The sequence below is a fragment of the Trichinella spiralis genome, assembly GCF_000181795.1.
Source record: "Trichinella spiralis strain ISS 195 chromosome Unknown Scfld8, whole genome shotgun sequence".
NCBI classification, from domain to species: domain Eukaryota; kingdom Metazoa; phylum Nematoda; class Enoplea; order Trichinellida; family Trichinellidae; genus Trichinella; species Trichinella spiralis.
Window position 1 is genome coordinate 752,877 of NW_003526947.1, and position 25,452 is coordinate 778,328.

Sequence of the window (25,452 nt, forward strand, 5' to 3'; positions counted from 1 at the left end):
ACACAAAAGGAGCTGTATTTTTCTGGCTTACTGTTGTAGTAATAATTATTGTCAACTCGACTCTGTTAACACAATAACAATGATATATGATACATAAAATGATAAATTTGCATTCAAAAACAGTGTTGAAAAATATCTGACGGCGGACAGTGTCAAGCAAATGAGAATACTTGCACCAGTAACCAGTAGGAAGTAACCATTGATACACGGAAAAATGAGCTAGATTGCTCCTGTGTATTTGGTCAGTTATGACTAATTACTCTATGCAAATAATGAGCGAAACAAAATTAGCATAGAATTCAAAGTAGATCCGTAAACTGTATTTCAACGAACAGCTTAACTGACTGGATTACTGGATATCGAAGTGAATTCTGCACCGTCAGATTAGATGAAATCTTTTCAGTAAAGCATACCGAAGAGAATTCCATGGATAGTTTTATAGGTTTTGCTTCATTCATTCAAATTCATTAAATAGTGTTCATTGTTTTATTTACACGCGTTATCAATAAATCTGGTGTGACATTTCAGTGAATTGTTCAACTTTATCGAATGTCAGCGGATAAAGAACTATTAGACGGACATCACAGCTCGAAAAGGAAAGGTACCATGTGTATACGTTAGCCCAATTTTCATCATCCATTCTTTAGTGTCAAAGAGAACTGCATTGCGAAGCGTACTTGACTATGCAAACTATCTTCAAATTCTATATTCGTATGCAGAATATAAGAATACTTTGAATCAGGTGACCAGCATTGTCAAAGTAAGGTTATCTATTCAACTGATTGATTGATTGATTCATTTTCATTTCATTTAATACAAGTATTCAGAACATCTATCTCTTTGTAAAGCAAAAATTATACAGCAGTTTAATAACAGGCAAATTATAAAATAAAAAATTGCAAGGTTTTCACTGACATGCATTTATTTGTTTTGTTGCAATCTGAGAAATATTTTACAATATTGTTAAGTACAATTTTGCATATTATTATTTTATTTTGGAAAACGTTTTAATGGCGACGATTTTTCTACTGATTTTAGAATCGTGAAAAGCAAAATGAAATATTAGAAGAGAAACTGGTAAAACAGTACAATGAAATACGATCGCTTTATGTAATGCTAAAATGCGTTCGTGAAAAAATGATCGATACGCAAAATGAGGCATTGGGAAATTGGTCCATAAATTTGCAGCTTCTGTAATGTTTTCAAATTTTAGAACAAAATACTCAGTCAGTTGCATAAATCAGTCGAAGCAGCAATTGGTCGTATAAAGTTGATAACCAATTTTCCAGATGAAACATCCGTAAAAATGTTGAACGTGAATACGATAAGTTTAGGTGTACCAAAGTTGTTCATTTTTAAATATTTATATTTTACAATATTCCATTTGTTGTTATAGAAAACATTGCAATATCACTAAAGCCATTGTTTGAAAGTGAAGATAAAATTTCTGCACTAGAAAAGTCAGTCGATGGTAATTTACATTGCTTAACGAGCTTGGCAGATGAAAATGCTGAACTTTCAACGTAAAATAATATATTTTCATAGATAAAAGAATCTTGAAAATTTAGTCATTTCTATTTTAGACTTAAGAAAAGTGTAATTGTCACTGAAGAACACATTACCGAGCAGAAATTTAATTCAATCATTCAATATTTAAAACGTTCTTTTCCATAGTAATTTGTCTTTTTTCTATGTCATGTCAATATTAAATGCGTTTAACTGAGTAGAAATGGAATTGGATGTTGTGTGATGGAAGCCCTCCATCAGCAGGAAGGAGTAGAAGACAAAAATCATATATTACACTTGACTGTTTGTATAATTGTACTGTAATCTTGTTCTAAACTTTGATGGTAATGTTTACTGATTAGGTGTGTTTACAGAATTTCGAAATTCGCGGTCAGAATTGGATAGAATCCCTTTACTTGATTGTCAGAAACAAAAATCTTTTGTGCAGCATCTATGCATAACATTGGAAAGCACAACAAAATGTTATTTTCATCGTCTGTTCATGCTTGAGAGTCCGGATATTCTTAGCTGATAATTTTTAATATTTAAATAGCTAATTTCTCGTAATAGTGAATGACTGCAATTTGATCACGTTCCGCTGGTTTGAATATTTTGATTACAGTTTCCATAATAGCGTTGGTGCTCAACAAAGTCGAACGTCAGAGCTGCATTCAATTTAGGTCGTGTCATGGAACATTTGAAAATATTTGTATACTGCTTTGCCAGTCGAAGAGTGCTGATAAACTGGCGACAAGTTAATTTGAAGTATTTTAAGTATTTAAAAATCCTCACATAATTAATTAGCACTGCAAAAGATGCAGCCAATCAATCATGTTACGTTGAAATAGAAAACGCCTATTCCAATTTTGACAACATCAAATTGGTTAATATTCAATAATATTTTCCATCATTTTCCCTTTTCCTGTGAATAATTTGATAATTTTCAAACAAAGAAATGGACAAAATATTTAATATTTACAACAGTGCAAAATGTGCAAAATATTTGTGATATTAATCCAACAAATGGAATATATTTTGCTTTGTAGAATAATTGAATTTTCTTTATTTATGTGAAAATAAAATTCAAACTGAAAGTTCCTTCAAATTTTAAAACAGTGCAATATCGAAAATTTTCAATTTTTACTCTCAGTTATTTGAATATTTTCAATTCTGACAGATCAATTTCCGATTTGTATGCAATTTCATTTGTCTCAAATGTTCCAAAATTGCAATGTATTCAAATTAAATTCCCCTTTTTTAATTACCAAGCTATTCGGTTAATAATTTTTTCCCCAATGCTATTGTTGTCTTCAAAACATTTGCTATACGAAAATAGCTTCTTCATGTAAGTATTTCTGTTTGAATGCAATCGTTCAAATATGAATAATTTTATTTTTTCTTAATATAAAATTGTATATATTTATATCCATTTGTACATTTCAACTGCACAGGACGATCAATGTTTACTAAAATGTTTTGCTAATTGTTTGTACTGTTGTAAATATTTGAATAAAATTTCATTTTCACATGTTGAAATGTTTCGAATTTGGTCATGTGTAATCGATGCAACTTGAAATTTATGATTTTCTTCTCAATTTTGCATTGCTTGAAGAAAAAGAATAAAACATTTTCAACGATGGATGAATATTCTGTGAAATATAAATTTAAAATGATTAACAAAAACGCAATTTTAATATTTTATTATTATTTTTTTGAAAAAAACAATCATTATATATAGATATTGTTTTGTTATTTATAATTTAAAAACACAATTTAAATTTACATCGATGTATGAGGTATGTGGATTGTCGCAGAAAAAAGTTTGCCCCTGAAATGAACAAAGAATTAAAACTTATTGCGCATTGCTTCTTTTTCAGCTTGAATGAATGAATAAAATGTTATGGCATGTTTTATGGCAAATAAAAGGGGGGAAAAATTATGCTGACTTGCTTTTGTTTCGTTGCATATTGTTTGCAAAATGTGCCTCCGTGTGTGGCTCTTTCTTGGAATTACTTCTTCAACATTGTCTGTGCATGATCGCATTTTTCCAACTATTACTTAAAAATGGCCATTGAAAAGTCGAACTCCACTTCTCTTTTCGGTGTCGTTCTTTCTTTTCTCTTCTCTTTTCACTCTGCTCCATTCTGAAGGCGTTTATTCATTCATTCATCCATTCATTCATTTGTTTGTTTGTTTGTTTGTTTGTTTGTTTTCTCTTTTAATTTTTTTTGCTATTTTCAGTTCAGTACAACTTCATTTATCACAACACATAAAGCATTATTAAAAATAAATGCTGCCAAATTGGGTCAGTGATCGACATTTCACCAACAACGTTGTTGGTCAAAATCAAGGAGCTTCATTTTTCAATAAATTCTATTAAGTTGTAAAAGAAGGGGAGGGGACGGGTTAAGAAAAAATAATAATAAAGAATGAAAGAAAAAAAATATGCCACGAAAAAGAAGGCTACCTTTTGTTCATTTTCATTAAAGTCACAATAACACCAAGCTAACGAAATGACAAAATCGGACGCCGGAAAAGCCTGAAAAAGAGACATTATCTTTTGACATTTTTCCATCTGTCAAAAACTTTTCAAAACCCATTTCAACGTGTAAATTCATACATGCTCCTTTCGAAATATACTTCAAAATGTAAAACAATATTATTATTTTCTTTTTTTTATCATGCAAATATTTGCAAATATGAATGATAAAAAAACAAATTTCATTTACAGTTTCGTATTACTGTAAACTTTACTTGATTATTATTATTCAAAAACAACGTAGCAATCCAATTTTGTACAGTTGTTGTTTAGTTGTGCTTTTTTTAGTTTGTTTGTTTATTATTTCAAAGATAAGTAATATTTTTGGAAAAGAAGAATAAGAATGTGTGGAATTTGGAAAAAGGCAATCTGGCTTGCGACCTTGACACGCGACAAACGGTGAAAGTTAACCGTCAAACCTAATTTTCGCTGAACGCGCCCGGTCTGGCCGTGTCATTTCATTTGATAGCATACTGCGTCGACGGGTTATAATAAACCTGCTTGCTTGACTGATAGCAGCCCACCGACATTGATTTTTCATCTCTCCTTCTTTCATCATCATCATCATCATTATCATCATCGTCATCATCGCCATCGCCATCACCATCACCATCATCATCACCATCACCGTCACCATCACTGTTGTCATCGTTATGATCGTTATATTTCAAAAAAAAATTTTTTCTCCACATTTATGCATACATTTATTTACCGAAAATTACGTAATCCGCAAACCTGTTCAATTCACCAAATCGAAAACAGACAAAAATTATTTGTACATAATTTTTATTTACTTTACTATCTTTTTTTTCCATTTTTTCACACATTCACTCAGCTTTCGAAGCATTAATTGGCAATCGAAAGTTTAAAATTGGTCGAAAGCTATGCTAATTCAAAGAAAACAGAAACAAAAGAAAAATAAAAAGAAAAGAAATGCAAAAAAGCTTGGATATGCAAATGTGGGTAATAAAAAGGAAAAAAAGTATTCTTATTTTGATCTCTAATGAAGAGAAAACGAAAAGAAGAAGATGAAGAAGAAGAATCAACATTCCGCTTCGTAATACTAGTAAGTAATAATGTAAAGCTAAACGATCAGTTAGTACAGGGGTAGCTAGAAGTGAAAAGAACACCGTTCGGACGTAGTAAAATCGGAATCCGTGAAAACAGACGACAAAGTTTGGTATTTTGCTTTTTCTTTTTTCGTATGATTTATTCAACGACGAGTCCCATCGGAAAAGAACACTCCGCCATCCAAGGCGCAATATTTTGGACATATGCCCTTTTCGCCGGTGACGCCAGGCGGTCCGGGGGGTCCTTTTTCACCTTGAGGTCCCTCTGATCCGGGCGGTCCGTGCGGACCACGGGGTCCTTTTGAGCCAATTAATCCTGGCAAACCATCCTGCACAGAAACAAAAAGCAAACAACAAAATTATTACCTTATTTTCATGGTAAAAATAAACGCTGTTCAATTGATTACTTTTCCAGGTTCTCCAGGTTCACCAGGCAAACCGACCAATCCCGGTTCTCCAATTTCACCCGGGTCGCCTGGTATTACACCATACGAATGGGTTGCAGGTATGCCAGGTTCACCCATCAATCCCGGTGGTCCAGGTGGTCCTGGGGTTCCTGGTTTACCTGGTGGCCCAGGAGGATTCGGCGGTCCGTCCATACCATCACGTCCAGGTTTTCCAGGTGGTCCACATTCACCTGAAAAATTGATAATTTTTTTTACAAACAATATATAAATATTTCACAAAAGCATGTAATTATTTGTTTCTATTAATTAATTTTTTGAATAATTACCAGGTTGTCCTGGTGGTCCAGGGGGTCCGGGAGGACCTGGTTGACAGACGTCACATTGTGGAGGAACGGGAATGTCGCAAGGAAGCGGCGGTGGCATACCTGGTAATCCCGGTACACCAGCTTTACCTGGTTTGCCATTTTTGCCAGGTCGACCAGGTGCTCCCGGAGGACCAGGTAATCCGGGAAGACAACAGCCTAAAATGGAATGAGCAAGCTGGAAAAGTGAAAATTTACAATCGAGCTTCACAATCACCTTCACATGTGCCAGCTATTTGTTCAGTTGGAGCTTCGGCCGGATATTCGGGACCAGTATCTAGACCATAAGCTTGACGACGTGTTCGATTGGAGCTTGTTTGGAATTTTATTCGAGAAATGTCGTTTTTCAGCTCAAAAGCGGTGTGCTAATGAATGACGAAACAATTAACATTGGATAAGAGATAAGTTGAATTGTATTACTCGGCAAGCGTTGGCATCATGACTCATCCGAACGCGTACATGGCGTACATAATTGTACACCATTGGCAGAGTAACAGATACGGAAAGCAAAGAAAGCAAGCTGAACGTTACGGCAGTTAAAGCGACGAATTTGTACGCGGCCGTTCGCTTGTCAACATCCATGCTTACGGTATGCTTGGGCTACGTTCGCAGTGGCAGTCAATGTTGTGGAAGAAGAAGCCTTTTTATATTCCATTTTTGTGTCCCATTTTCCCCCTGACAAGTTCTACTGATTTTAATCACTGAACTTCTCTCAGGCTCAGTGAATCGACGCTCCCGCCTTTCAGCACTGGGCGCAGCGCCGCCACAGCTTTTCCGTTCGACAATCCAACCAAAATTGGGATACTTGAAGCTATTTATCAAAAAGCAGGCCACTGATTATTCTTTTCATCAATTGTTTTTTTCTTTTAATTTAACAAAAATTAAATTTCAAATTGCAAATTTACCCCCGTCGCTTTGGGCACCATTTCCATTTATCAATATGAAAAGCATAAATCGATTTTCAAGCATATTTTTGTTGTTCCATGAAGAAAAAAAGCCATCAAAAATCTACAACATTCCATTATTCTATTAATGTTTGTTAATGGAAAATTTTTACAAACAAACAAACAAACAAACAAACATATCTCCTTTGCTTCATTGTAAACTGTATTCCTTGCATAATTAATTCAATTTGCATGAAAAGTTTGTTTTTCCAAATATTTAAAAGAAACACAAATGTAATATTCAAAAATTTTCATTTTCAATTCATAAATTAAAATTACTACAAACGTAAATTTACTACTCCCATTGTTGATTCAATGAAATTTGCATTTATTAATTTTAATAATATTATTAATATCTGTTATTTTTTTAATTAAAATTTGACAAAATTGATTAAAAAAATCATATTATTTAAAAGTATTCTATTGAGAATAGAATTATGAATAAAACTGATCATTAATTCCAGTGCTGTTGATGGTGGTGGTGCTGATAATGACGGTGGAAGAGGAATTTGCAAGCAACATTGCAATCGACAACCCGTTTATTCATTCAATTGATAACTTTCAATCAAATCTGCTCATATCTGCCCTAAGTTGCGGCGTAAAAATGGGTTCCTTTCGATCAAAGTGGACATTAATCGAAAAAGCAAATTTCGAAAATCTGGAAATTATTCATTTCATCTATTCTCTCTACTATCGCCTATTCTATTCATTTTGTGCTTTATTCAATGAACAAATATTTTGCACATTATATTATATTTTATTATATTTTTTAATACATATAAATTAATTTTTGCACAACACTTGGAATTATAAATTAATTTACAAGTACTAAGAAAATAACAACTTGTAAGAGATGTTTGAAAATCAAAAAAAACCAAGATGAAAAATTCAATCATACAGCAAAATGAAAATGTTTGCTTTTTCGAAATTTAATTCAACTTTTTCCTTTCCAATAATTTCAACAAATTTACATCTCATATGATCAATATCACAGTATGATTTATTTAATCATGTTGATCATTTTTAATAAATAAATTATCAAAAATGCAATCAAATCACGGTTAAAATGTATTTGAAAATGTGTCGACGATTGTGTTGATAAATATTTTTAGTACAAATCAATTACTGAATGCAGCACAAACGATAAAAGTGTTAATCTTTTAATAATTTTCGACAGTAATTTCTGTATCCATTTTTAAACTTGGTAATAATGATTTATTTATTTTCAAAACTGTCGATAATAATTGTACGTTTCTGTTGCCAATTTTAAACGTCCATAAAGAAGAATAAGAAAAAGTAGAAGCGGTGCATCGCCGTGCTAATCAAACTAACTGTTTATTATAATTTCTAACATTAACCGCATTGAGTGACTTGATGCCTGATTTTAATAGAATATGAAGAATAACTTTTGAAAGTTTTACAAAAAAAAACAGACCATATTCACACCTTAATTATTCAATTCAAATCTACATCTATATATATATATATATAATTTATTTCTATGCACATCTGTGCTAACAAATATATATATATATTTGTTTGCATATCAATCAATTTATTCTGTACAATTAGATCAGTTTCTCTATATACACTACTTTTTGCAAATCTGTTAAACAATTTATCACACTATTGAGAAAAGTAATTGCAAAACTAATTTTATATTTTACGAAAATTTATTTCTTTTGATAAAAAAAGAAAGAAAATTTTTTTACTTTCCATTTCAACCAACTTTTTGCCAACTGTGATGATATTTAAAAATATTCTTCTTCGCATGCATTTGCAGTGAAAATTAATAGTCAATTATTAACAAACTTGCTCAATTGAAACACTGAAAAACTTGAAGCAATTATTTTAATTTTTTTATTCAGATATAAAAAGTCACCATTTGTCAGCGCAATTAAAACCAGTGACCAATGAACCATTCTCACATCCTAACCTATTCTACTACAAAAAATATTTTCAAATCTCTCTGCTAGATGCATTTCCATTTAAATATCAATTGCATCCAACAACTTGCACATCAATACATCAAAACGTTGCATTTGAAAAATGCATCCCATTTCCACACAATGAGCGTTCATTGCAGTTTAATCAATCAAATATAAATTAAATCCGAATTTCTTTGATAAAATTTGAAACTGTTTTTCTGAGATTATTATTATTATAAAACAACTGGTTCAATATCAAAAAAGCTGTTCAGATAATTCTAAGATGCACAACAAGCCGGATCAATGACCTCAGTCGTCCTTGTCCACTGCGCCGTGCTTCAGCATGCGAGCAAATTCGACGTAATTGAAAAAGTTGTTCTTTATTGGCGCATCTTTGAACAGTTCATCCACTTGTTCATTGGTATAGCGATCGCCCATCGTTGTCAAAAGTTCTCGCAAATATTCCTCTTTGATATATCCTAAAAACTCAATTTGGAATGCAACGCAAAAATGGCCTCAACACATTCTCAACATCCCATTTTATACCTGTGCCTTCTTCGTCAAAACACTGAAATGCATTTCGAATAACTTCTTCCGGATCTGTGCCTGTCATCTTTTCTCCGAACAACGTTAAAAATACTGTGAAATTTATTGTACCTGGAGATTCATTAATCATACTATCCAAAACATCATCACTCACGTCTTTGCCTGCAATTTAAAATTCCTGTAAACATACACTTCGTAATTTAAAATGCTGTGCTTTTCAACACAAGATATGTGCAAATTTGGAACTTTTCAAAGGCATTCTACAAAACTGATATAATTTGAAAACTGCATGCTGTTGCAAGAGAGACAATTCAACTGAGAATATTAAACAATACCAGCTGATTTTCATTTTCACATATTCACGGATATTTAAAAAGCCAGAAACAAAAAAAACAAAACATTTTACCTAGAGAAGCAAACATATCGTGCAAATCCTCTTTATCGATAAAGCCATCTCGATTTTGGTCGATCATATTGAAGGCTTCTTTGAATTCTTGTATTTGGGCCTGGCTGAACATAGCAAAAATGTTGCTAGTAGCCCTTTGGAACCGTTTACGGTTAAGGCCTTTCCTATTCACTCTTGAAGCCATTCCTTGTTGCAAACAATCACCACTGACAAACTGCTGTCAACAAAACAATTTGATCAAAGAGCATACTGTAATATAAGTTGACGATCACGTTTATTCTACAGACTACGGTATTCTAACCTTCCCGTTGACATGAGGCAGCAGTATGAAAAAAGAAATCCACCATGTTCAAAAGCTTTGTTTTTCGGTGCTATAGATTATAATTTTGAAATAAATAATTATTTTACACGCCTTTCAATGCCAAAAATGTATTTCATTTTGAAATTTTCAATTTATTTGAAAAAAACATAAACTTTTCCCATCTCAACCAACTGGTTGATAAAACATGAAGCACAAGGGTAACAAATTTTGAAATTCTAATAACTACAGCAAACGTAGACTTCTTCTCTTCGTCGTTTTGAAACTGGCGCATCAACGCTTTGTCCTTAAAATAATAAAATTTTTAAAAATGAAATTATGTTGATTTTCTAATTAGTAAACATTCAATTTTGAAATATTAAATACAAATTCTACATACCACGTCCATTTTTTACGTGCACCAGGTTGGGCAACTTTCTTTCTTTCATGCCTTCGTCTGTCCCAAGTCAGTAAACCATCTAAAGTTCAAGTTATAAAATTTTTATAACCATTACTTAATTTCTTTTTATTACATCTTAGGTGATAATAAGAAAATTTAATAGCACTTTCTTCTTGTAAAAATAAGATATTCTAGCAATGCATGAAATAAGCAAAGCCGTACATACTTAAACGAAGTTTCATTTTAGTTTCTTCGCTCACAAAAGCGCACAAAGCTAACGCGATTCCGTGTCTTACTGCTCCTGCTTTAGTACTTTCACCACCACCTGTAGTCTCTGCAATCACATCATACATTCCCAAACATTCTGCAGTCAGAAAAGGCGTCAACATCACAGCGCTAATTAAAAATTTTAAAATTAATTAAAAATTTGTATAAAAACTACAAGAAGATAAATAAATAAATATATACCGTGACTCCTGAGAAAAGAAATCACATAATTCCAAGTTATCAACGGAAAATTTTCCTGTTCCATTTGCATATAATTTCACAGTGGCACTATGTTTTCGTCGTTTCCCGACTGCAACAGCATATTTTCTGTTCCATTCATCATATAGTATCTAAAATAGTGAAAAAATAAAAATTTCGTCATAAAAAAATTTCAGTAATCAATTTTCAAACTTCTGGAGTGGAGACAGTTAATAAAGTAGTTGCTTCATCACACATCTTACGCCGGTATTTCATTATAAAATCTTTTTCCCGCAAACTGTAAGACTGATCTGTCAGATGATTCATGGCGCTCAAAAATCTCTCATACTTAAATAAAAATATACTAAAATAAAAAGGGACGAAAGTGAAATAAATAAATACAAACTTGAACTTCAGAAACATTTTCAGACAGCATTGTTTGCAATTGTTCTCGCGAAATCCATTGTGTTCCGGTAGTATCACTACAGTTAAAAAAATACTACTTCAACTTGATTACCTGATAATGCGGTGATGTACTTTTAAAAGCGTTTTACAAAGTATAATAATGGCAGTATGCTTTCAAATAAATTAATCAGAACATCACTGAATCATTACATGAACGCCTGAACTGAAAACTATTTTAAAAAACCGAAATCTGTAAATTCCAGTGATTTACGATAATGATGTTAAATTGGCTTTATGCATTGCTTAAAGTATGCAATAATGCAGCTTAAATTCAAATAAAAACTGCCAAACCGTTACAAGACTGCCTTCATTTATTCCAAATGTTATATGACAAACATCTTACAAACGTGCTTCTTCTGATGAAAGCTTTCCTTGTCTCAGTTGAGTATCTTCATATCGCTGCAGCGCGTCTGTTTTCTCAGCACAATCCTAAAACATAATGAAAAAATAAAACTTTGAAAACGTAAAATTTTCGAAAAAAAATGTCAAAATTCATACAAACATAATTTGATAAAATGATGCATTCAACGTGTAGAACAAAAAGTGAAATGGACGACCATCTGTGTCAAATTCGGCACTTTTGATGCGAGGAAATAATTCATCAGGGTGCTAAAATTCGTAATTTCAATTCATGATAAATCAATAAAATAAAAAAATGAATCGCCTCACTTTCATAATTGGTCTAGATTTCAGTGAAAATAAGCCGGATGGAAAAAGATATCTAATTGCATTCTATAAAAAGAATACAAATATACATAACGAAAATAAGCAAATAACAGGAAAAATTAAAAATATAAAGAAAAGAAAATTCAAAATTCCAGTGTATAATTTGTTGTTCGATTTTAAATGCTCACATCTATATCTTCTTTGGTAATTGCATCTGCGTCAAAACCCATCATGTTTGCCAAATGACGTTTCCCAAGTTCATACTTTTCAATTTCAATGTCCATTTTGATTTCTAAATAACTTTTTTTTTAAATATAAAGCTCAAAATTTTTCAATTATACGAAAAATTATTTGAAACAACTTCGATCGGAGGCACTTTTCAAATAAGCTGCCATTGCTTTACTTATTTTAACAATTTTTCCAGAAGAAACAAAACTTTTCGATAAAGGCTGAATGTTTAGTTTATCTGGAAGTTCTTTCACGCCTTCACCAGCAACAGAATTTAGTCTTCTTGAAATCACCTTCAATCTAACAGTCTTCACCACATATCTGTTCATCATTGTCATTGAAAAGTTACTGAATATGTAAATCATTTCTAAAACAGATATTAAAAATATTATTTAAATAGTTACAAAAATAATAAAAATTACTTTTAAATTATTGGCAATGCTTTAAAATTTATTAATTTATAAAAGACAGTAATACTAACAACAAGTACAAATGAATGAAAAATAAATATATGAATAAATTAATAATTTTCGTAGAAAAATTTTCACAAGTTGAAAAAATCAGGCTTGTAAATTATTTTTTATATCGTCCACAACATATCATCTCAATAACTTATTTGAATTCTTTTTTTCAAAGAATATTCGCATATACTACGCGCATATAGCATGTCAGCTATTAGTATGTTTTTTTAATATTGCTGTAAACAGTGACAAAAAGTACATATTTTGAATATCCAAATTCTTACTGTAGATTACTGTATGATAAAAATGATTGATTGATTGATTGACGATATGTGGAACAAAAGTAAATATTCATTTCCATCGATTGTGATTGATATTGTAATATTGTTACTGTTGAATCGGTTAACGTATAAAAGAACGAAGGTAAACTTGTAAGAGATTTAAAATACGGTTTACATAAAAAGAATTCTAGCGATGGCTGATTGAATCGAAGAGTTTTCACCTAGGAACAAACAGAATTGACTCGTTTTCCATATACAGAGTTGATACTGTATTAGTGAACGAGAATTGAACGTTAAGTCGACGAAACCGATTTGATTCATATCAGCGTTAAGCGAAAACGTTGATATTTTAAGCAGTTGACGAAATACTGTGATTTGATAGATAGTCGACTTACCACGAGCTGAATTGAACGATTTGAACGCGCGTAACCAGAGTTACTGCTTTGATAGTAGATCATCAGAGGAACCTGACGATTGTAGAAGAAGAAGATGGATTTTACAAATATGTTGGCAAAATATTAAAATTTCATGATAACAAGCGCTTCATATATTTGGAAATTTTTATCTTGTCAATTATGGAAAATTTTAAAAGAAATTTAAACGATAACTTGACTTTCAGTTAAATCAGTAACATGAGTAGTTGAATTTGCAATGTTCTGTGGAAAATTATATTATATTGATTTCAACCACAACTGTATTTGCCTGAAAGCTTCATCCATTTCGAATGCTATATTTTGTTGCGCAGAACAAAAAGCAGAAATTCTTAAACGTGGGAATCTATTTTGAAGAGCAAAAGTTCAGTAAGTATATTGATTATGTACTATGGTTTGATTATCGTTTGAGTTGTATATATATAAGTTAAAGTTATATAAGTTTTGCTCAGTGTATCGCCTTTTTTCACTTGTTAAATCAGAAATGCATTATTGAAAAAAAACAGGGTCACTTGTTTTTTGAATACTTTATCAATTTGAATATTTTAGTTTATGAATTTTTAAAATTTTGTTTAATAAACATCAAAATAATCCCAAGAATAAAGTAGGAAGAGAAATCTTTGCTTGAATGCAAAGTTGAATGTTAAAAGTGATGAATTAATTAAGAGAAGAGTTTCGTTTCACGATAAAGATAAATTTTTGGACAATTTCGGAGGGGATTGAACGCATCGCATTTTTGATGTACCCAGTGAGTTTGCCACTTTCATAGCGTAAATTTCACAAGTTAAAGAAAATAAACTTTGCAAATTATTTTTCATTTCTTCCACAACAGCTGGCCAGTCGGTGGTTTTCTCAGCGAATTCTTCATTTTTTGAATTCTTCTTTTCAACGAATATTTGCATATCTGAAAAAAATATATTTAAAATAATTGATAGTAGGCGTGTATTTTTGTCGTTGCTTTGTTGTGTACAAGTAAGCATACCAGTATCAATGCCGAGTAGGGCATCCAAATCTGGTTGGTCATTGTCCGCTATGCTTTTGTAAACTTTCACCAACTGTTCCGTCATTTTTCGACACTGCTTTATATCTTTGAAACATTTTTGAGGTAACAAATATTCTCCTTTTGTGTTGCCAAATTTTCCATCCTTGAAAATTTGTCAAAATTTTTAAAAATAGTAACGTGAATGAAAACTTCATCGTATTCAGAATCTCTTTTCAATACTTATAAATTAGCTAAAGTACCTATCGATCAAATGAATATGCTATTTACTGGTGAGCGTCTTAAATTGGAACATCCATAATTTAATAATAAAGATAGATAAATAAATTTGTAGGATAAAAATAGAATGATTACTTGAAATTAAAAATAGAAAAAAGTAAAAAAGCAAAAATTAAAAAATATTTCCCATAAATTGATAAAAATTATACTTGGAACGATTTGTCGGTGCACAGCTGCAATTCAGCGTCAAGAATCTTCAGTTCAGCTTTGAGTAGGTCGATTTCACTACGGGCGCTTTTCAATTCTTTGTAATTTTCGTTCATTTTTTCTTTAAATTTCAATTTGAGCTGGTGATATCTGTCGGCCCAAAAATGCGGTTGTCCTTTAAGATCTGATCGACTATTTTTTCTGTTCAATTGAGAAAGTTGAAAGCCGTTTTTCTCTTCTGTTTGGTTCCATGTTTTCCTTTTCTCATTCCCATCATCATTATCTTTATCCGATTTGGTTGTTTCTTCTTTTTTTCCATTATGCTTATCATGTTGATCATCATTATCATCATCAACATCTTCTTCAACTTCTGCTTCGTGAATACTGTACGTACTTCGTTCTAGTTCTTGCTTCATCTCCAACGACTGCATGCAAGCAAGTAGACTATTTTTTTCCAAATTCATCAATCTCATTTGACTGTTCACTGTCGACAGTTGTCGTTCTTTGAGCTGCAATTGACAATACAAATCGTTCAATTCTTGTTCATGTATTCGGCAAACGTTTGCCAATTCTCGACGCAATGCACTGGAAAAAATTTTTTTTATTTAAACCAAAAAATAAATAAATAAAGCCATTTTTGCAATGCCATACCAAACCATCGCATCTTCACCATGTGCAGGTCTGTCGTATTCTGAATGAAACGGTGCACGGCACCAGGTGCCACGGACCGACGGATGTTGAACTGGGGGACGAGTTGAAGCTTGTCCATAATGCAAATCACCGTCCGCCTGTTTTGGAATCAACGATTCCAAATAGCCAACTTTACTTTCGAGCAATTCCACCCGACGCTGAGCATCCAAACAACTGACACTGGCCGCGTGGACGACATTCGCTCCCGTCACGGGATTCTGAAGCAGATATTTTATTTGTCAATTTTGAAGAATTTATTAAAATTTCATTTACATATGAAATCGAAGGTGGCGGCAATTCGAAGTTCAATCGATTGGACGAACCGTAGAAATTTTGCATTTGACAAAGTGAAGGCGTGCTAGCTGCAAGCCCGAAACGTAGTTCCGCTTTGTAAGCATCCGCAGCAGTGCTGACTGCAGGTATGCTGTTCATAAATGCGCAATTCAAACCATTTGACGAGCCGTAGTGGAATGGAAGCGACGGGCGTGGTACAACATGGGCAGTCGGTGGACCATCACGACTCAAGGCACGCATCGAATTCTCTGCAAACCAACACTTCTGTTGTAGCAGAAAATAAAAGAAATTAACGAACAATGTATTATTATGTACAAGTGGAATTGGAGAGAACAAATCTCACGGTGAATAACACCACTGAAATTTCCAATGCTGTATTCCAATCAAAAAATTCTCACATTTTAAATATTGGAAAATTTGGCAACAAGAATATCGATGATTATTGGTACAATGAGGAATTTGTTAAGGAAAAATCCAATCGCACGATGATGATTGTACCGGAAAAAAGCAGATGACAACCGAATATGCAATTTAAGTTGTCTTTTTTGAAAAAATTGAAAAATTCAGTCACTTTTATGACAATGACACTTTTAATCAAAAATTTCCCCTCATAGAATGCTGTTGAAAAAATCGAACACGCCTACATCGCTTTAAAATTAAGTAACATCCAGAGAAGCTGAAAATAAGATTCGAGAAACAAATTGATCGGTTTCAATCAAATAAATGGTCATTTCAATGATTCGCGATTTATTGTTGTAAACAAGCAATCGAATTTGTGAAACTAATCCACTCGTCGGTTGGTTTAAGGTCGACCAATCGACAGACTTGGTAACGTTTTTTAAAATCAGTTGTATAAGCAGTTGAGCTTAATAAACACAAATAAAAATGAACAGAGTTGAAAATTTGCAAAAAATTTCAATTTCGGCCCTCTTCCGCTGCGCATTGCTTCACCGCAAACGCGTCATTTATTTATTGATTGATTTCAAATCTTCAATCTCCGAGTAAACAATTTTCTGTCTTAATGATGATCATTGAAATTCAAAATCAGTTGCATTCTATTTTCTTTTTCAACGGCAAAAAATCACCACGTAGCGAATTGAATGAATTTCGAAATTATGAAAAAATAGTTTTAATTGAAAAAAAAAAGAAATTTCTCTTCTCCTCAAATTTGCTCACATTCTTTTTTTGTTCAAATTTATTCCAATTTTACGCAAAATATTTTCATTTTAAAATTTAAATATTCAAAAAAAAATACACTACCAAATTGTAAATGGGAATTGTTGAAACAAGAAAATGCAAAGATGAAGCGAACTGATTACAAGCATGTCGACATAAATAAATAATCAAAACAACAAACATTATTGCATTTTTAAATGCTGAGAAAATTTATGATCGAATTTTCAATAAGAACAACGAACAAGCAAAGTTCATTGTGAAACGGACTATTTATATTCATATTTAAAAATTTGTTCCTTTTTAGATGGTTGACTTGTGAAATTGTTTGAAATGAAATATTTTTTTTATTATAATAAATTTTGAAAGCAATAATAATTAAATGAATTGTAAATAAAATAAAATAAGTGCAAACGTAAAAGTTGAATAATATAAATGATGTATTTATTTTGGATGAAAAAGTCTCAAAAATGTTGTTGAAATAAGCATAACGTCATTGCAGAAATGAAATTGTAATAAAATATAATTATGAAAATATGAATTTTTCATTAATAAAAAGAAAAAAAAAGAAAATGAATATATTGGGAAAACGAGGGGAGGGAGGGATTAAAGAAAAATCTTACTGGCTTGTTGGATGTCGCCGACCAACGGCAACGACCTTTGAGGGCGTAAATTTCGTTTTGAAGTCTCGTGATGAATTGGAAATTTTGCTTCTTTTCGTTCTTTAGATTTCACTGATGCCACTGTTGATCGCATAGAAAACGCTGATCAATTTTCTGCACACATTGTTATGCTGATGTCAGTCAACAACAACACCAATTCATACTTCTTCTATATGTTAATATTTTTTTAATTTGAAAAATGAATAAAACGAAATCAATAAACAAAACCAACACGTACATTTTATTATCAATCAATCAATCAATCAAAATTATTCGTATGATTTTTATTTTTATTGCTTCAAAATGCATATATCATTCATTCATCCATTCATTCACTTGTATTCTTTAATGTCAGTTGCTTTTGTTTCCGGGTTTAAAGCATCAGCTCAGAAATGAACTCGTTGCTTTGCTAAACAACAATTTTTAAGCAATACTAGCATAGCAGCAGCAGCAGCAGCATCGTTCAACGAATATTTTCCTCGAACAGCTGCGCATATTGACAAGAAGCGGCATCGCATGTGCACCAACGTGCCAAATGAGTGAATAATAAAAATGGACAACGATCGAAGACGGAAAGGAAAATTCGACCCTCATCTCATCTCATCTCATCTCATCATCATCTACAATTCTATTTCCATTTTGTTTCCTATTTTTTCCGACTGACTGAATAATTTTTATCTTTTTTTTTTCAACATCTGCACAACTGATTTTATTTTAATTTGATTATTCTGCATTTGAAAAAAACGACTAAAATAAGAATGTTCCTTCTTAAGAAATGGTACAAAATGATAATAGCCTCATAAATTGCAAAAGATGCCATGAAATTCATGACTTTTTGATTTTAATCCATACTGTACTTTAATTTTTAATATGAATCCAATTTTCAGGTTAAACGATTTTTTTTTCCAACAAAGTGGTTTGATAATAATAATAATAAAGTCAGCGACCTCCGTATATTCAAAATCGGGGATTTTTTGATTTTCGGAAATTTCAGAAATTTTGATTAAAAAAAATTTTTTTTTGCAATTTTCGAAACTTTGGAATTTTTTTCTCAACAATTACGCATTTATCTTAGATGAAATTTTGGAATCACCATTTATTTATAATGAAAATGTTTTCCATTTTCTTCTGCATTAAAAAAATACAACTTTTTCTTTTGGTGATCACTGTGCCTTTTATTATTGCATTTCAATAGGTTAATAGTATTTGATATAGGACTCAATTTTACGTCGATTGATGCATCTCGCTCAAGTTTCATACCAATTATACGGTTTACAAAGCTTGAAATTTGGTTATGGTTCATTTGAAAAGATTGTATCTCAAAATATTGTAAATTTCATCAAGTGATTTATATATCGAAATATATAAATTCTGGAGAGACTGTCTGTTATCTAACAGTATAATTCTCTTGCATTTTTATTTTTTATTTTAATTGCATGACATTTTCATTTATTCGGATATAAGGTAGTTGTAATTTTCACTATTTATATTTTTTCTTATACGTTTCTACATGAATTTCTTTATCCGGTTCTTATTTATTTATCGATCGATATCTTAGAAATAATAGAAATGTGATAATGAAAGTTTCTTATATTCATTCATTATTACCTGCTTTTGTTTTATTTATGCTGTACGTCAGAAAACGCATGCAATTCACTGTAGTGTGGGAAAAGCATTACCACTAAAGTGTTGAATATGTACGCGGAACAGTTTGTTAGCTTTTTGCTATATTTTCACATCCATGTGCAGGTATGGTTTGTTTGCTGCAGTTTTTTTATTATTAATATTGTGAACTTTCTGGTGCAATTATTCTATATAATATATTTCCTGCAACTTATATTTGTTATCAGTGATCAGTAAATATATTTTGAATAGTTTCTATTATACAAGTTATTGACTACTGAATAATAAATTGAAATAAACGACTTCTTGAAAGATTGTTCAATCAAACTTGGGCAGTGTCTCGATAATGTGCCAATTTTTATGAGACATCTTTCTGCTTATTTGCTTTTAATTAAAGATCATCACTGTTATCTTTATTTAAAGTAATAAAATATAGTCGTAGTATTTGTAAAACAGAAATTACATGCAAATTTTTATTCAATTGCAATGAGATTGCTGAATTCAGTTGTGACGGTTGTTGGTGGGCAGTTTGCACAATGCCGTTTGCTCAATGATAACTGAAGAATAATGATTCGTGACTGTTTTTCTATATCATGACATTATTTATTTAAATTAATTTATCCACGTTTGAAAATGCCGAGTAGAAGATGAGATGTATGAATTTATGAGCAGTGTGAGAACTGGGATACGTTGGATAACCAGATTTTGTTCAGTTAAGCTGTTAATTAGTGAAACTTAATTTAGCAATTCTTGAGTGTATAATTTGATTAAACTGGCGCTACAAGTTATCAAGCACTTAATGCAAATGATCATTAATTAGTGAAGTCTAGAAGTCTAGAAGTAGTGAAGCTCATTATTTTAATGAATTGAATGGTTTTCTGCACTTGAACATTTTCATGTACCGTGCTTTGTCGAGTTGAGAATAGGCTTCATTTGAGGAAAGCAAAATGATTGAATAATTTTTCGATCATTTATAAGGCCAATAATAACAATTATTGAGTTGTAGCAGCCTTTCTTGCTCTACTATATAGTAATGTATGTGGTCGTGAAAGCAATCAAAAAGGAGATCCAGGTCAAAAGGAAGAAAATGGGACAGGTGCCAATACCAGATTGATTTTTTACGTTAGCTGATTTGAATTCAAAAACCCGCGTCGAATTAGCGGTACAATCATTAATATATATATATATATGTATATATTGGGATTGAGGCGCGTTGTGCAATAGCTCCTGTGCGTGTTGTTAGTGCTTATATTTGTCTGTGAATAAACGTTAAAGTCCAGTGATATGCCTCGCGTCAGTAACTGGCAGAAGCTAACCGTAACACTGGGAATTACAATATATTGAGTTTAACTGCATATTTGAGAATAGCAGCGCAGGGATGAGAAAAATGGAAGAGATGAAATCTACTCGAGTTCATCGAAATACAATACACTATTTGATGCTATTTCTATTTAATAACAGTCTGAATTTTCATTTTCAACATATTCTTTGACCAGTTGTCGTAGCATATCCTTGCCCTCTTTGCAAGGTTGCTGCATTAGTGAAAACGTCACGTATAGTATGTGCAAGTGAAGAATGCAAAGCAAGTGCAGCGTTCACTATCATTTTTCTTCATCTGCCCCACAGTATCCTCCAAGAAGATAAATCTAATCAAACTTTAGTATATAGTACACGTTGCTTCTGGGCAAATCCATTTTCAGACCACAAAACTGAGTCGATTAAAGATGCGTAATTGGAATAGATCTTAATCTGCGTTAAAACAAAACGTTATTTTTGGCTGAGAATATTGAATTCCATTGTAAAAATTAATGAAATGATTCTATATGCATATTTAATGGGCATGTCTGTTTTATATGTTTTCATCAGGGATGGTGCGGAAAAGTTCGTAGTAGTTTGCTATTAATTTCTGATCGAAATAAATCAATTGCTGTATTTTTTAGAGAAACACGTTTTTTCGAAAACTGCAAAATTTCATGGGCTATGGACTTGACTGTTTTGCGAAAAACGGCGGATTGCTATTTTTCAAAATTTAGACGTTTTTTGATTGCTAGACTTTCACACTGATCGATGAAAATGTTATGCAGAGTTTCATCGGCAACTGCCCAGTAATTGTGGAATTAATGACTTCTAAATGTGGCGATTTGCCAATCGAATATAATTCATCACCTCTACACTACCTTATTGATTCTCTAGTAGAGTCTTCATGCAAATTTTCATTTGTTTGTTCTTTGTACGCTTATTTAGCTTAAGTTTCTCTGATTGATATTAAACTTCTTACGGTGTGTTTGCAATGACTGTCTCGACAGTTCGAAGCGGAAAATTCCTGTATTAGCAGGTTTGGTATTTCCTTATTGTTGTATGTTTTTCTAATTAATTTTTCTGCATTTATAGAAAATGCTGTAGACCTGATGTATATGAACAAAGAGAAGATGTTGTTGGTTTAGTAAACGTGTTTGTTATATCTTGAATTTTAATTTGAATTTCTGATAATATATTTTTTCTATAGTTTTCATAACTGTGAGCTGTAACTTATTGTGATGTTTATTAATCGGTGTAGTTTATTGTAATTATAGAATGTCTCACCCTAAGTAAAATATGTGATTTTAGTAAATTGTATAGCTTATCACGTTTGAACATACTATTAGCGTAGGAACGTTTAAACATCACAAACAATGTAATCAACAGTTATCAGAGAGTAATGCTACTAATGGAGATATTATTGTTTTACTATACATATAATTTCCTCTTTTTGAGATAAATTTTGTAATGCAAAACTATAATTCAGGTTCTCTTAAATTAAGAAGACATAAACATAGTATGGTTGTAAGAAAATAATTAGCTTTGGTTATGTGCAATAGAATAATTGTAGATAACGGGTTTTTATATTTTATAAATGGAATTTGAATCTCATCAATGCATGCTAATGTATGCCGTGTTGGAAAGCAGTACGGTAAACGGAAGCTTTATTAGATAATATAGTTTTTAAATAGTCTAGAAATTTATTGAAAATTAATTAGAAAATTTAAAATACAACGTTAGTGCATTACTATGACTTTTCATTGCTAATTAATAAGTTAAACTGCACTGCTTAGAAAATGGCATTCTTTTTTCAGTTTAAGCGACTGTTGCAACTTTTCATATATGTTTGAAAAACATTGATTAGAATGCTTCAAACAATGGAATAGCAAAAATGGGATGTAATGTATTACATTAGAAACTAATAAGATGTTCTAATTCCGTAATTGTAACTAATCGTCAAATATTTCTAAACTAATATAATATTGCGTAAGTACAAAGAAAAGATTCATTGCAAGAATTTTTTTGTTATTGTATCGAATGTATTGCGATTCTACTAATTTATCTTTCTTGACGATCAATTGAATGGAATTCCTGAAATTATTACTGCTAAATGACCACTATCTCCTGTGAATCAAAAATTATGCGTTCAAAATGTTTGCCTTGCAAAAAGCAAACATTTCACACATTGCGGTCCCAACTACCATCTATTTCACGCAATAACCTTCAATTAATATTAAATGCATGGTTATTTGAATTTACCATCGCCAAGTAATAATGACAGAACTGCCATTTGCATAATAAGTATTTAATGTAGCTGACCGCGGTGAAAATTGATTTGAAATGCTAAGAAATTGAATAATTTCACAATTCATGTCAAATCATTGGGCTCAAGCATGGTATTTGTTCGAATCTTTCGAGAAATCCTCCAGTTTTTACGGTGAAACATATTCCATGCTTCACAGAAACTACAGCATATTGTAAAATAATTTTATGATTAGTGTAAGCAACTGAGTGCCACTTTTACGTATGGAAATTTTCAATAACCCGCAATCGATGGCATTTTGAGATATTTGATAAAGTTGCCGGTTTGAGCATTTGAAATTTATAGAAAAAAACGACTGCCATATTGCACGAAATAGCTTTCTAATGTGATAATTTTGAATAATTCTCATCTTCGAATTGTATTAAGTCAAAAGAATTCAGTAAACAACGGATTTTGTTTTTGAAAGTTATTGTTTTTTAAATGAAAATAAGGAACAATTCTTATTAAAATCGATTCCTTTTTTCGGGTGAAAACATTCATAATTTTGTTCATAACATTGATAATGAACTCTGTAAAATATTTGAATAACAATTAGAAACTATTTGCCATACTCAATTAAGTGTTCAATTTCAATTTTGCAATTATCAAATTTGAATTTGAAAAATAACTTCTACTCTAATTAATTTAACACTATGAGTGTCACTTTAAACAAGTGAGTGTCATTTGAAAATTAATTTTTTCAATAAAAATAGCCATAAATGCGGATAATGAAAAATGTTATAAGGCATTTTTATTCCATTCCTACTGGCAGGTAGAATGGTTGATTGTTCTTCATCTACTGCCGGCCGATATAGCAAAATCAGCACGCCTAGAAGGGGTCAGAACGCGTAGTGTACAAATACACTAAAACCTATGTTGCCTACTGAATTAGCCTGAAAGCGGCTGAAAATAACAAAATCAGCACGCCTAGAAGGCATTCAGTTCTAACCCCAATGGTCAGCTGAGTATTGCAACCAAAATACAAGGCTGCAATCTCGAAAATGTGCAGCAGAATTAGATAATAAAGTAAAGACAAATGAAAAGACATTTGATTGTGCCAAGTGGAAGATAAATTCCACTTTTATAAAGGCGTTAAAGCTATATATTTGCTATATAATTGCGCTTCAACTGAGCATTACAGATATAAAAGTGAAAACAAGACAGCTACTGAATGATTAATGTTGGAGTTGAATAAAATATTATGTGACAATTTCAGACGATAGCTGTGGTGAATAAAATATAAATTACTGTTGAAACTGAAAGATAAGTTCAATTTTGGCAAGATTACAATAAGCAAGAAAGTGGTCAGCATTGCTCGCTATCAATGGCAAAGAACAACACAATTTTAATTTCTTTTTTCTTTCCCACCCCCTTTAAAAGCTAAATTACAAAAATTTGATTGTCTAGTTCAAGTACTGTACTGTACTTGTTATTTGAATAAACAGGACTTGCTGCATTTGAAAAGAGTAATGTAATAAAGGTCAATTTTACGATAAATGATTGATTTATCCATGCATTAGATGTATGAAGAATAGAAGAAAATTGTAAGAAAAGAAGAAAAAGAAAAAAGTACTGTTATTTGAATGGTTTCATGGCAAGTTTATGCAAATATAACAGTTGAAGAAGTATGTATTGATGAGGAAATTGAGAAAATTAATTCTGTAAAATATTTGAATGACAATTAGAAACTATTTCCCATACACAATTAAGTGTTCAGTTTCAATTTTGCAATTATCAAATTTGAATTAAAAATAACTTCTGCTCTAAATAATTAAACATTATGAGTGTTACTTTAAACAAGTCAGTGCTGTCATTTAAACAAGTTTGAATGTCATATTGTTTAAACACTTTAAAGCATGAGTTACGTCTTGTATGCCGCGTTCTTTAGTTCTTATCAAAGTTCGAGCTTGATAGTTGCATTAAATTGCGATGTGGAAGGAAGGTACTTTCGCGCTTTTCGTGCTTTCCGCTTTGTGCGTGTTGGTCGCATTTGGGTATATGATTTACAGAGCAGTAAAGTTGGGGAAGAAGGAAAGAAAAAAGAAGATCCAGCAGACAAAGCAAAACGTGAATAAATTCCTTGACTTGCTACCACCACCGGGACAGACGGCGCCGTTGGACAGTGAAATTCTTCAACAAATGCTTGAGCAGTCGTCATGAAAGCTGATTCGAACAGCAGCACTGTATTTATTATTCGCTTTTATAAATAATTTCAATAGAAATGTTGTTCTTTGTTTTAATGTCAAAAATTTTTGAAAATAAAATTTGCTATATTTTGTATTGTTTTCAAATAGATTTAATGGAAATTTTCAAATTTGTAAGCACTGCTATATACATTTTTGCCTTAGAATTAGCAGTTTTTGTGGTTAGGGCTTAAAAATGAAAATCCAGTCGTTGAAACGGCAAGAAATGGGAAAATATTGTTACACAGCTTAATCATTTCCTTTCTAGCGCTGCTTTGATAGTTAATTTTTGAAATTCAGCTGTTGCTGACAATTCTCTTTTTGCATAAATCAACCTGACGACACACACGTTTATCCAAACGTTCTTGAATTTGCTTATGAATCTTCATTGGCAAAA

The 25,452-nt window shown here is 31.6% G+C and overlaps 4 protein-coding genes across 4 annotated transcripts; 1 reads left to right on the forward strand and 3 right to left on the reverse strand.

Annotated features, from left to right (window-relative positions):
- The first annotated feature begins 549 nt into the window (after positions 1-549).
- Positions 550-1,674, forward strand: Tsp_10428 (conserved hypothetical protein). The gene is made up of 6 exons (XM_003372821.1): positions 550-616; positions 648-760; positions 1,039-1,110; positions 1,214-1,334; positions 1,397-1,523; positions 1,584-1,674. The coding sequence occupies exons 1-6, from the start codon at positions 550-552 to the stop codon at positions 1,672-1,674; spliced, it is 591 nt and encodes a 196-aa protein (XP_003372869.1).
- A 3,584-nt stretch (positions 1,675-5,258) lies between these two features.
- Tsp_10429 (cuticle collagen 34) lies at positions 5,259-6,466 on the reverse strand. Its single transcript, XM_003372822.1, has 5 exons — positions 6,305-6,466; positions 6,102-6,249; positions 5,849-6,043; positions 5,523-5,752; positions 5,259-5,444 (listed from the first exon to the last, which is right to left on the reverse strand). The coding sequence occupies exons 1-5, from the start codon at positions 6,464-6,466 to the stop codon at positions 5,259-5,261; spliced, it is 921 nt and encodes a 306-aa protein (XP_003372870.1).
- Positions 6,467-9,065: 2,599 nt separating this feature from the next.
- Positions 9,066-16,053, reverse strand: Tsp_10430 (myosin regulatory light chain 2, smooth muscle minor isoform). Its single transcript, XM_003372823.1, has 12 exons — positions 15,793-16,053; positions 15,486-15,737; positions 15,198-15,338; positions 14,386-14,548; positions 12,191-12,294; positions 11,835-11,945; positions 11,684-11,765; positions 10,633-10,740; positions 10,407-10,485; positions 9,709-9,812; positions 9,303-9,464; positions 9,066-9,235 (listed from the first exon to the last, which is right to left on the reverse strand). The coding sequence occupies exons 1-12, from the start codon at positions 16,051-16,053 to the stop codon at positions 9,066-9,068; spliced, it is 1,737 nt and encodes a 578-aa protein (XP_003372871.1).
- Positions 16,054-24,766: 8,713 nt separating this feature from the next.
- Tsp_10431a (hypothetical protein) lies at positions 24,767-25,053 on the reverse strand (the record flags this gene model as incomplete). Its single annotated transcript, XM_003372824.1, has 1 exon — positions 24,767-25,053. A coding segment is annotated over one exon (287 nt), but the record flags the coding sequence as incomplete, so codon positions are not given.
- Between the last annotated feature and the right edge of the window lie 399 nt (positions 25,054-25,452).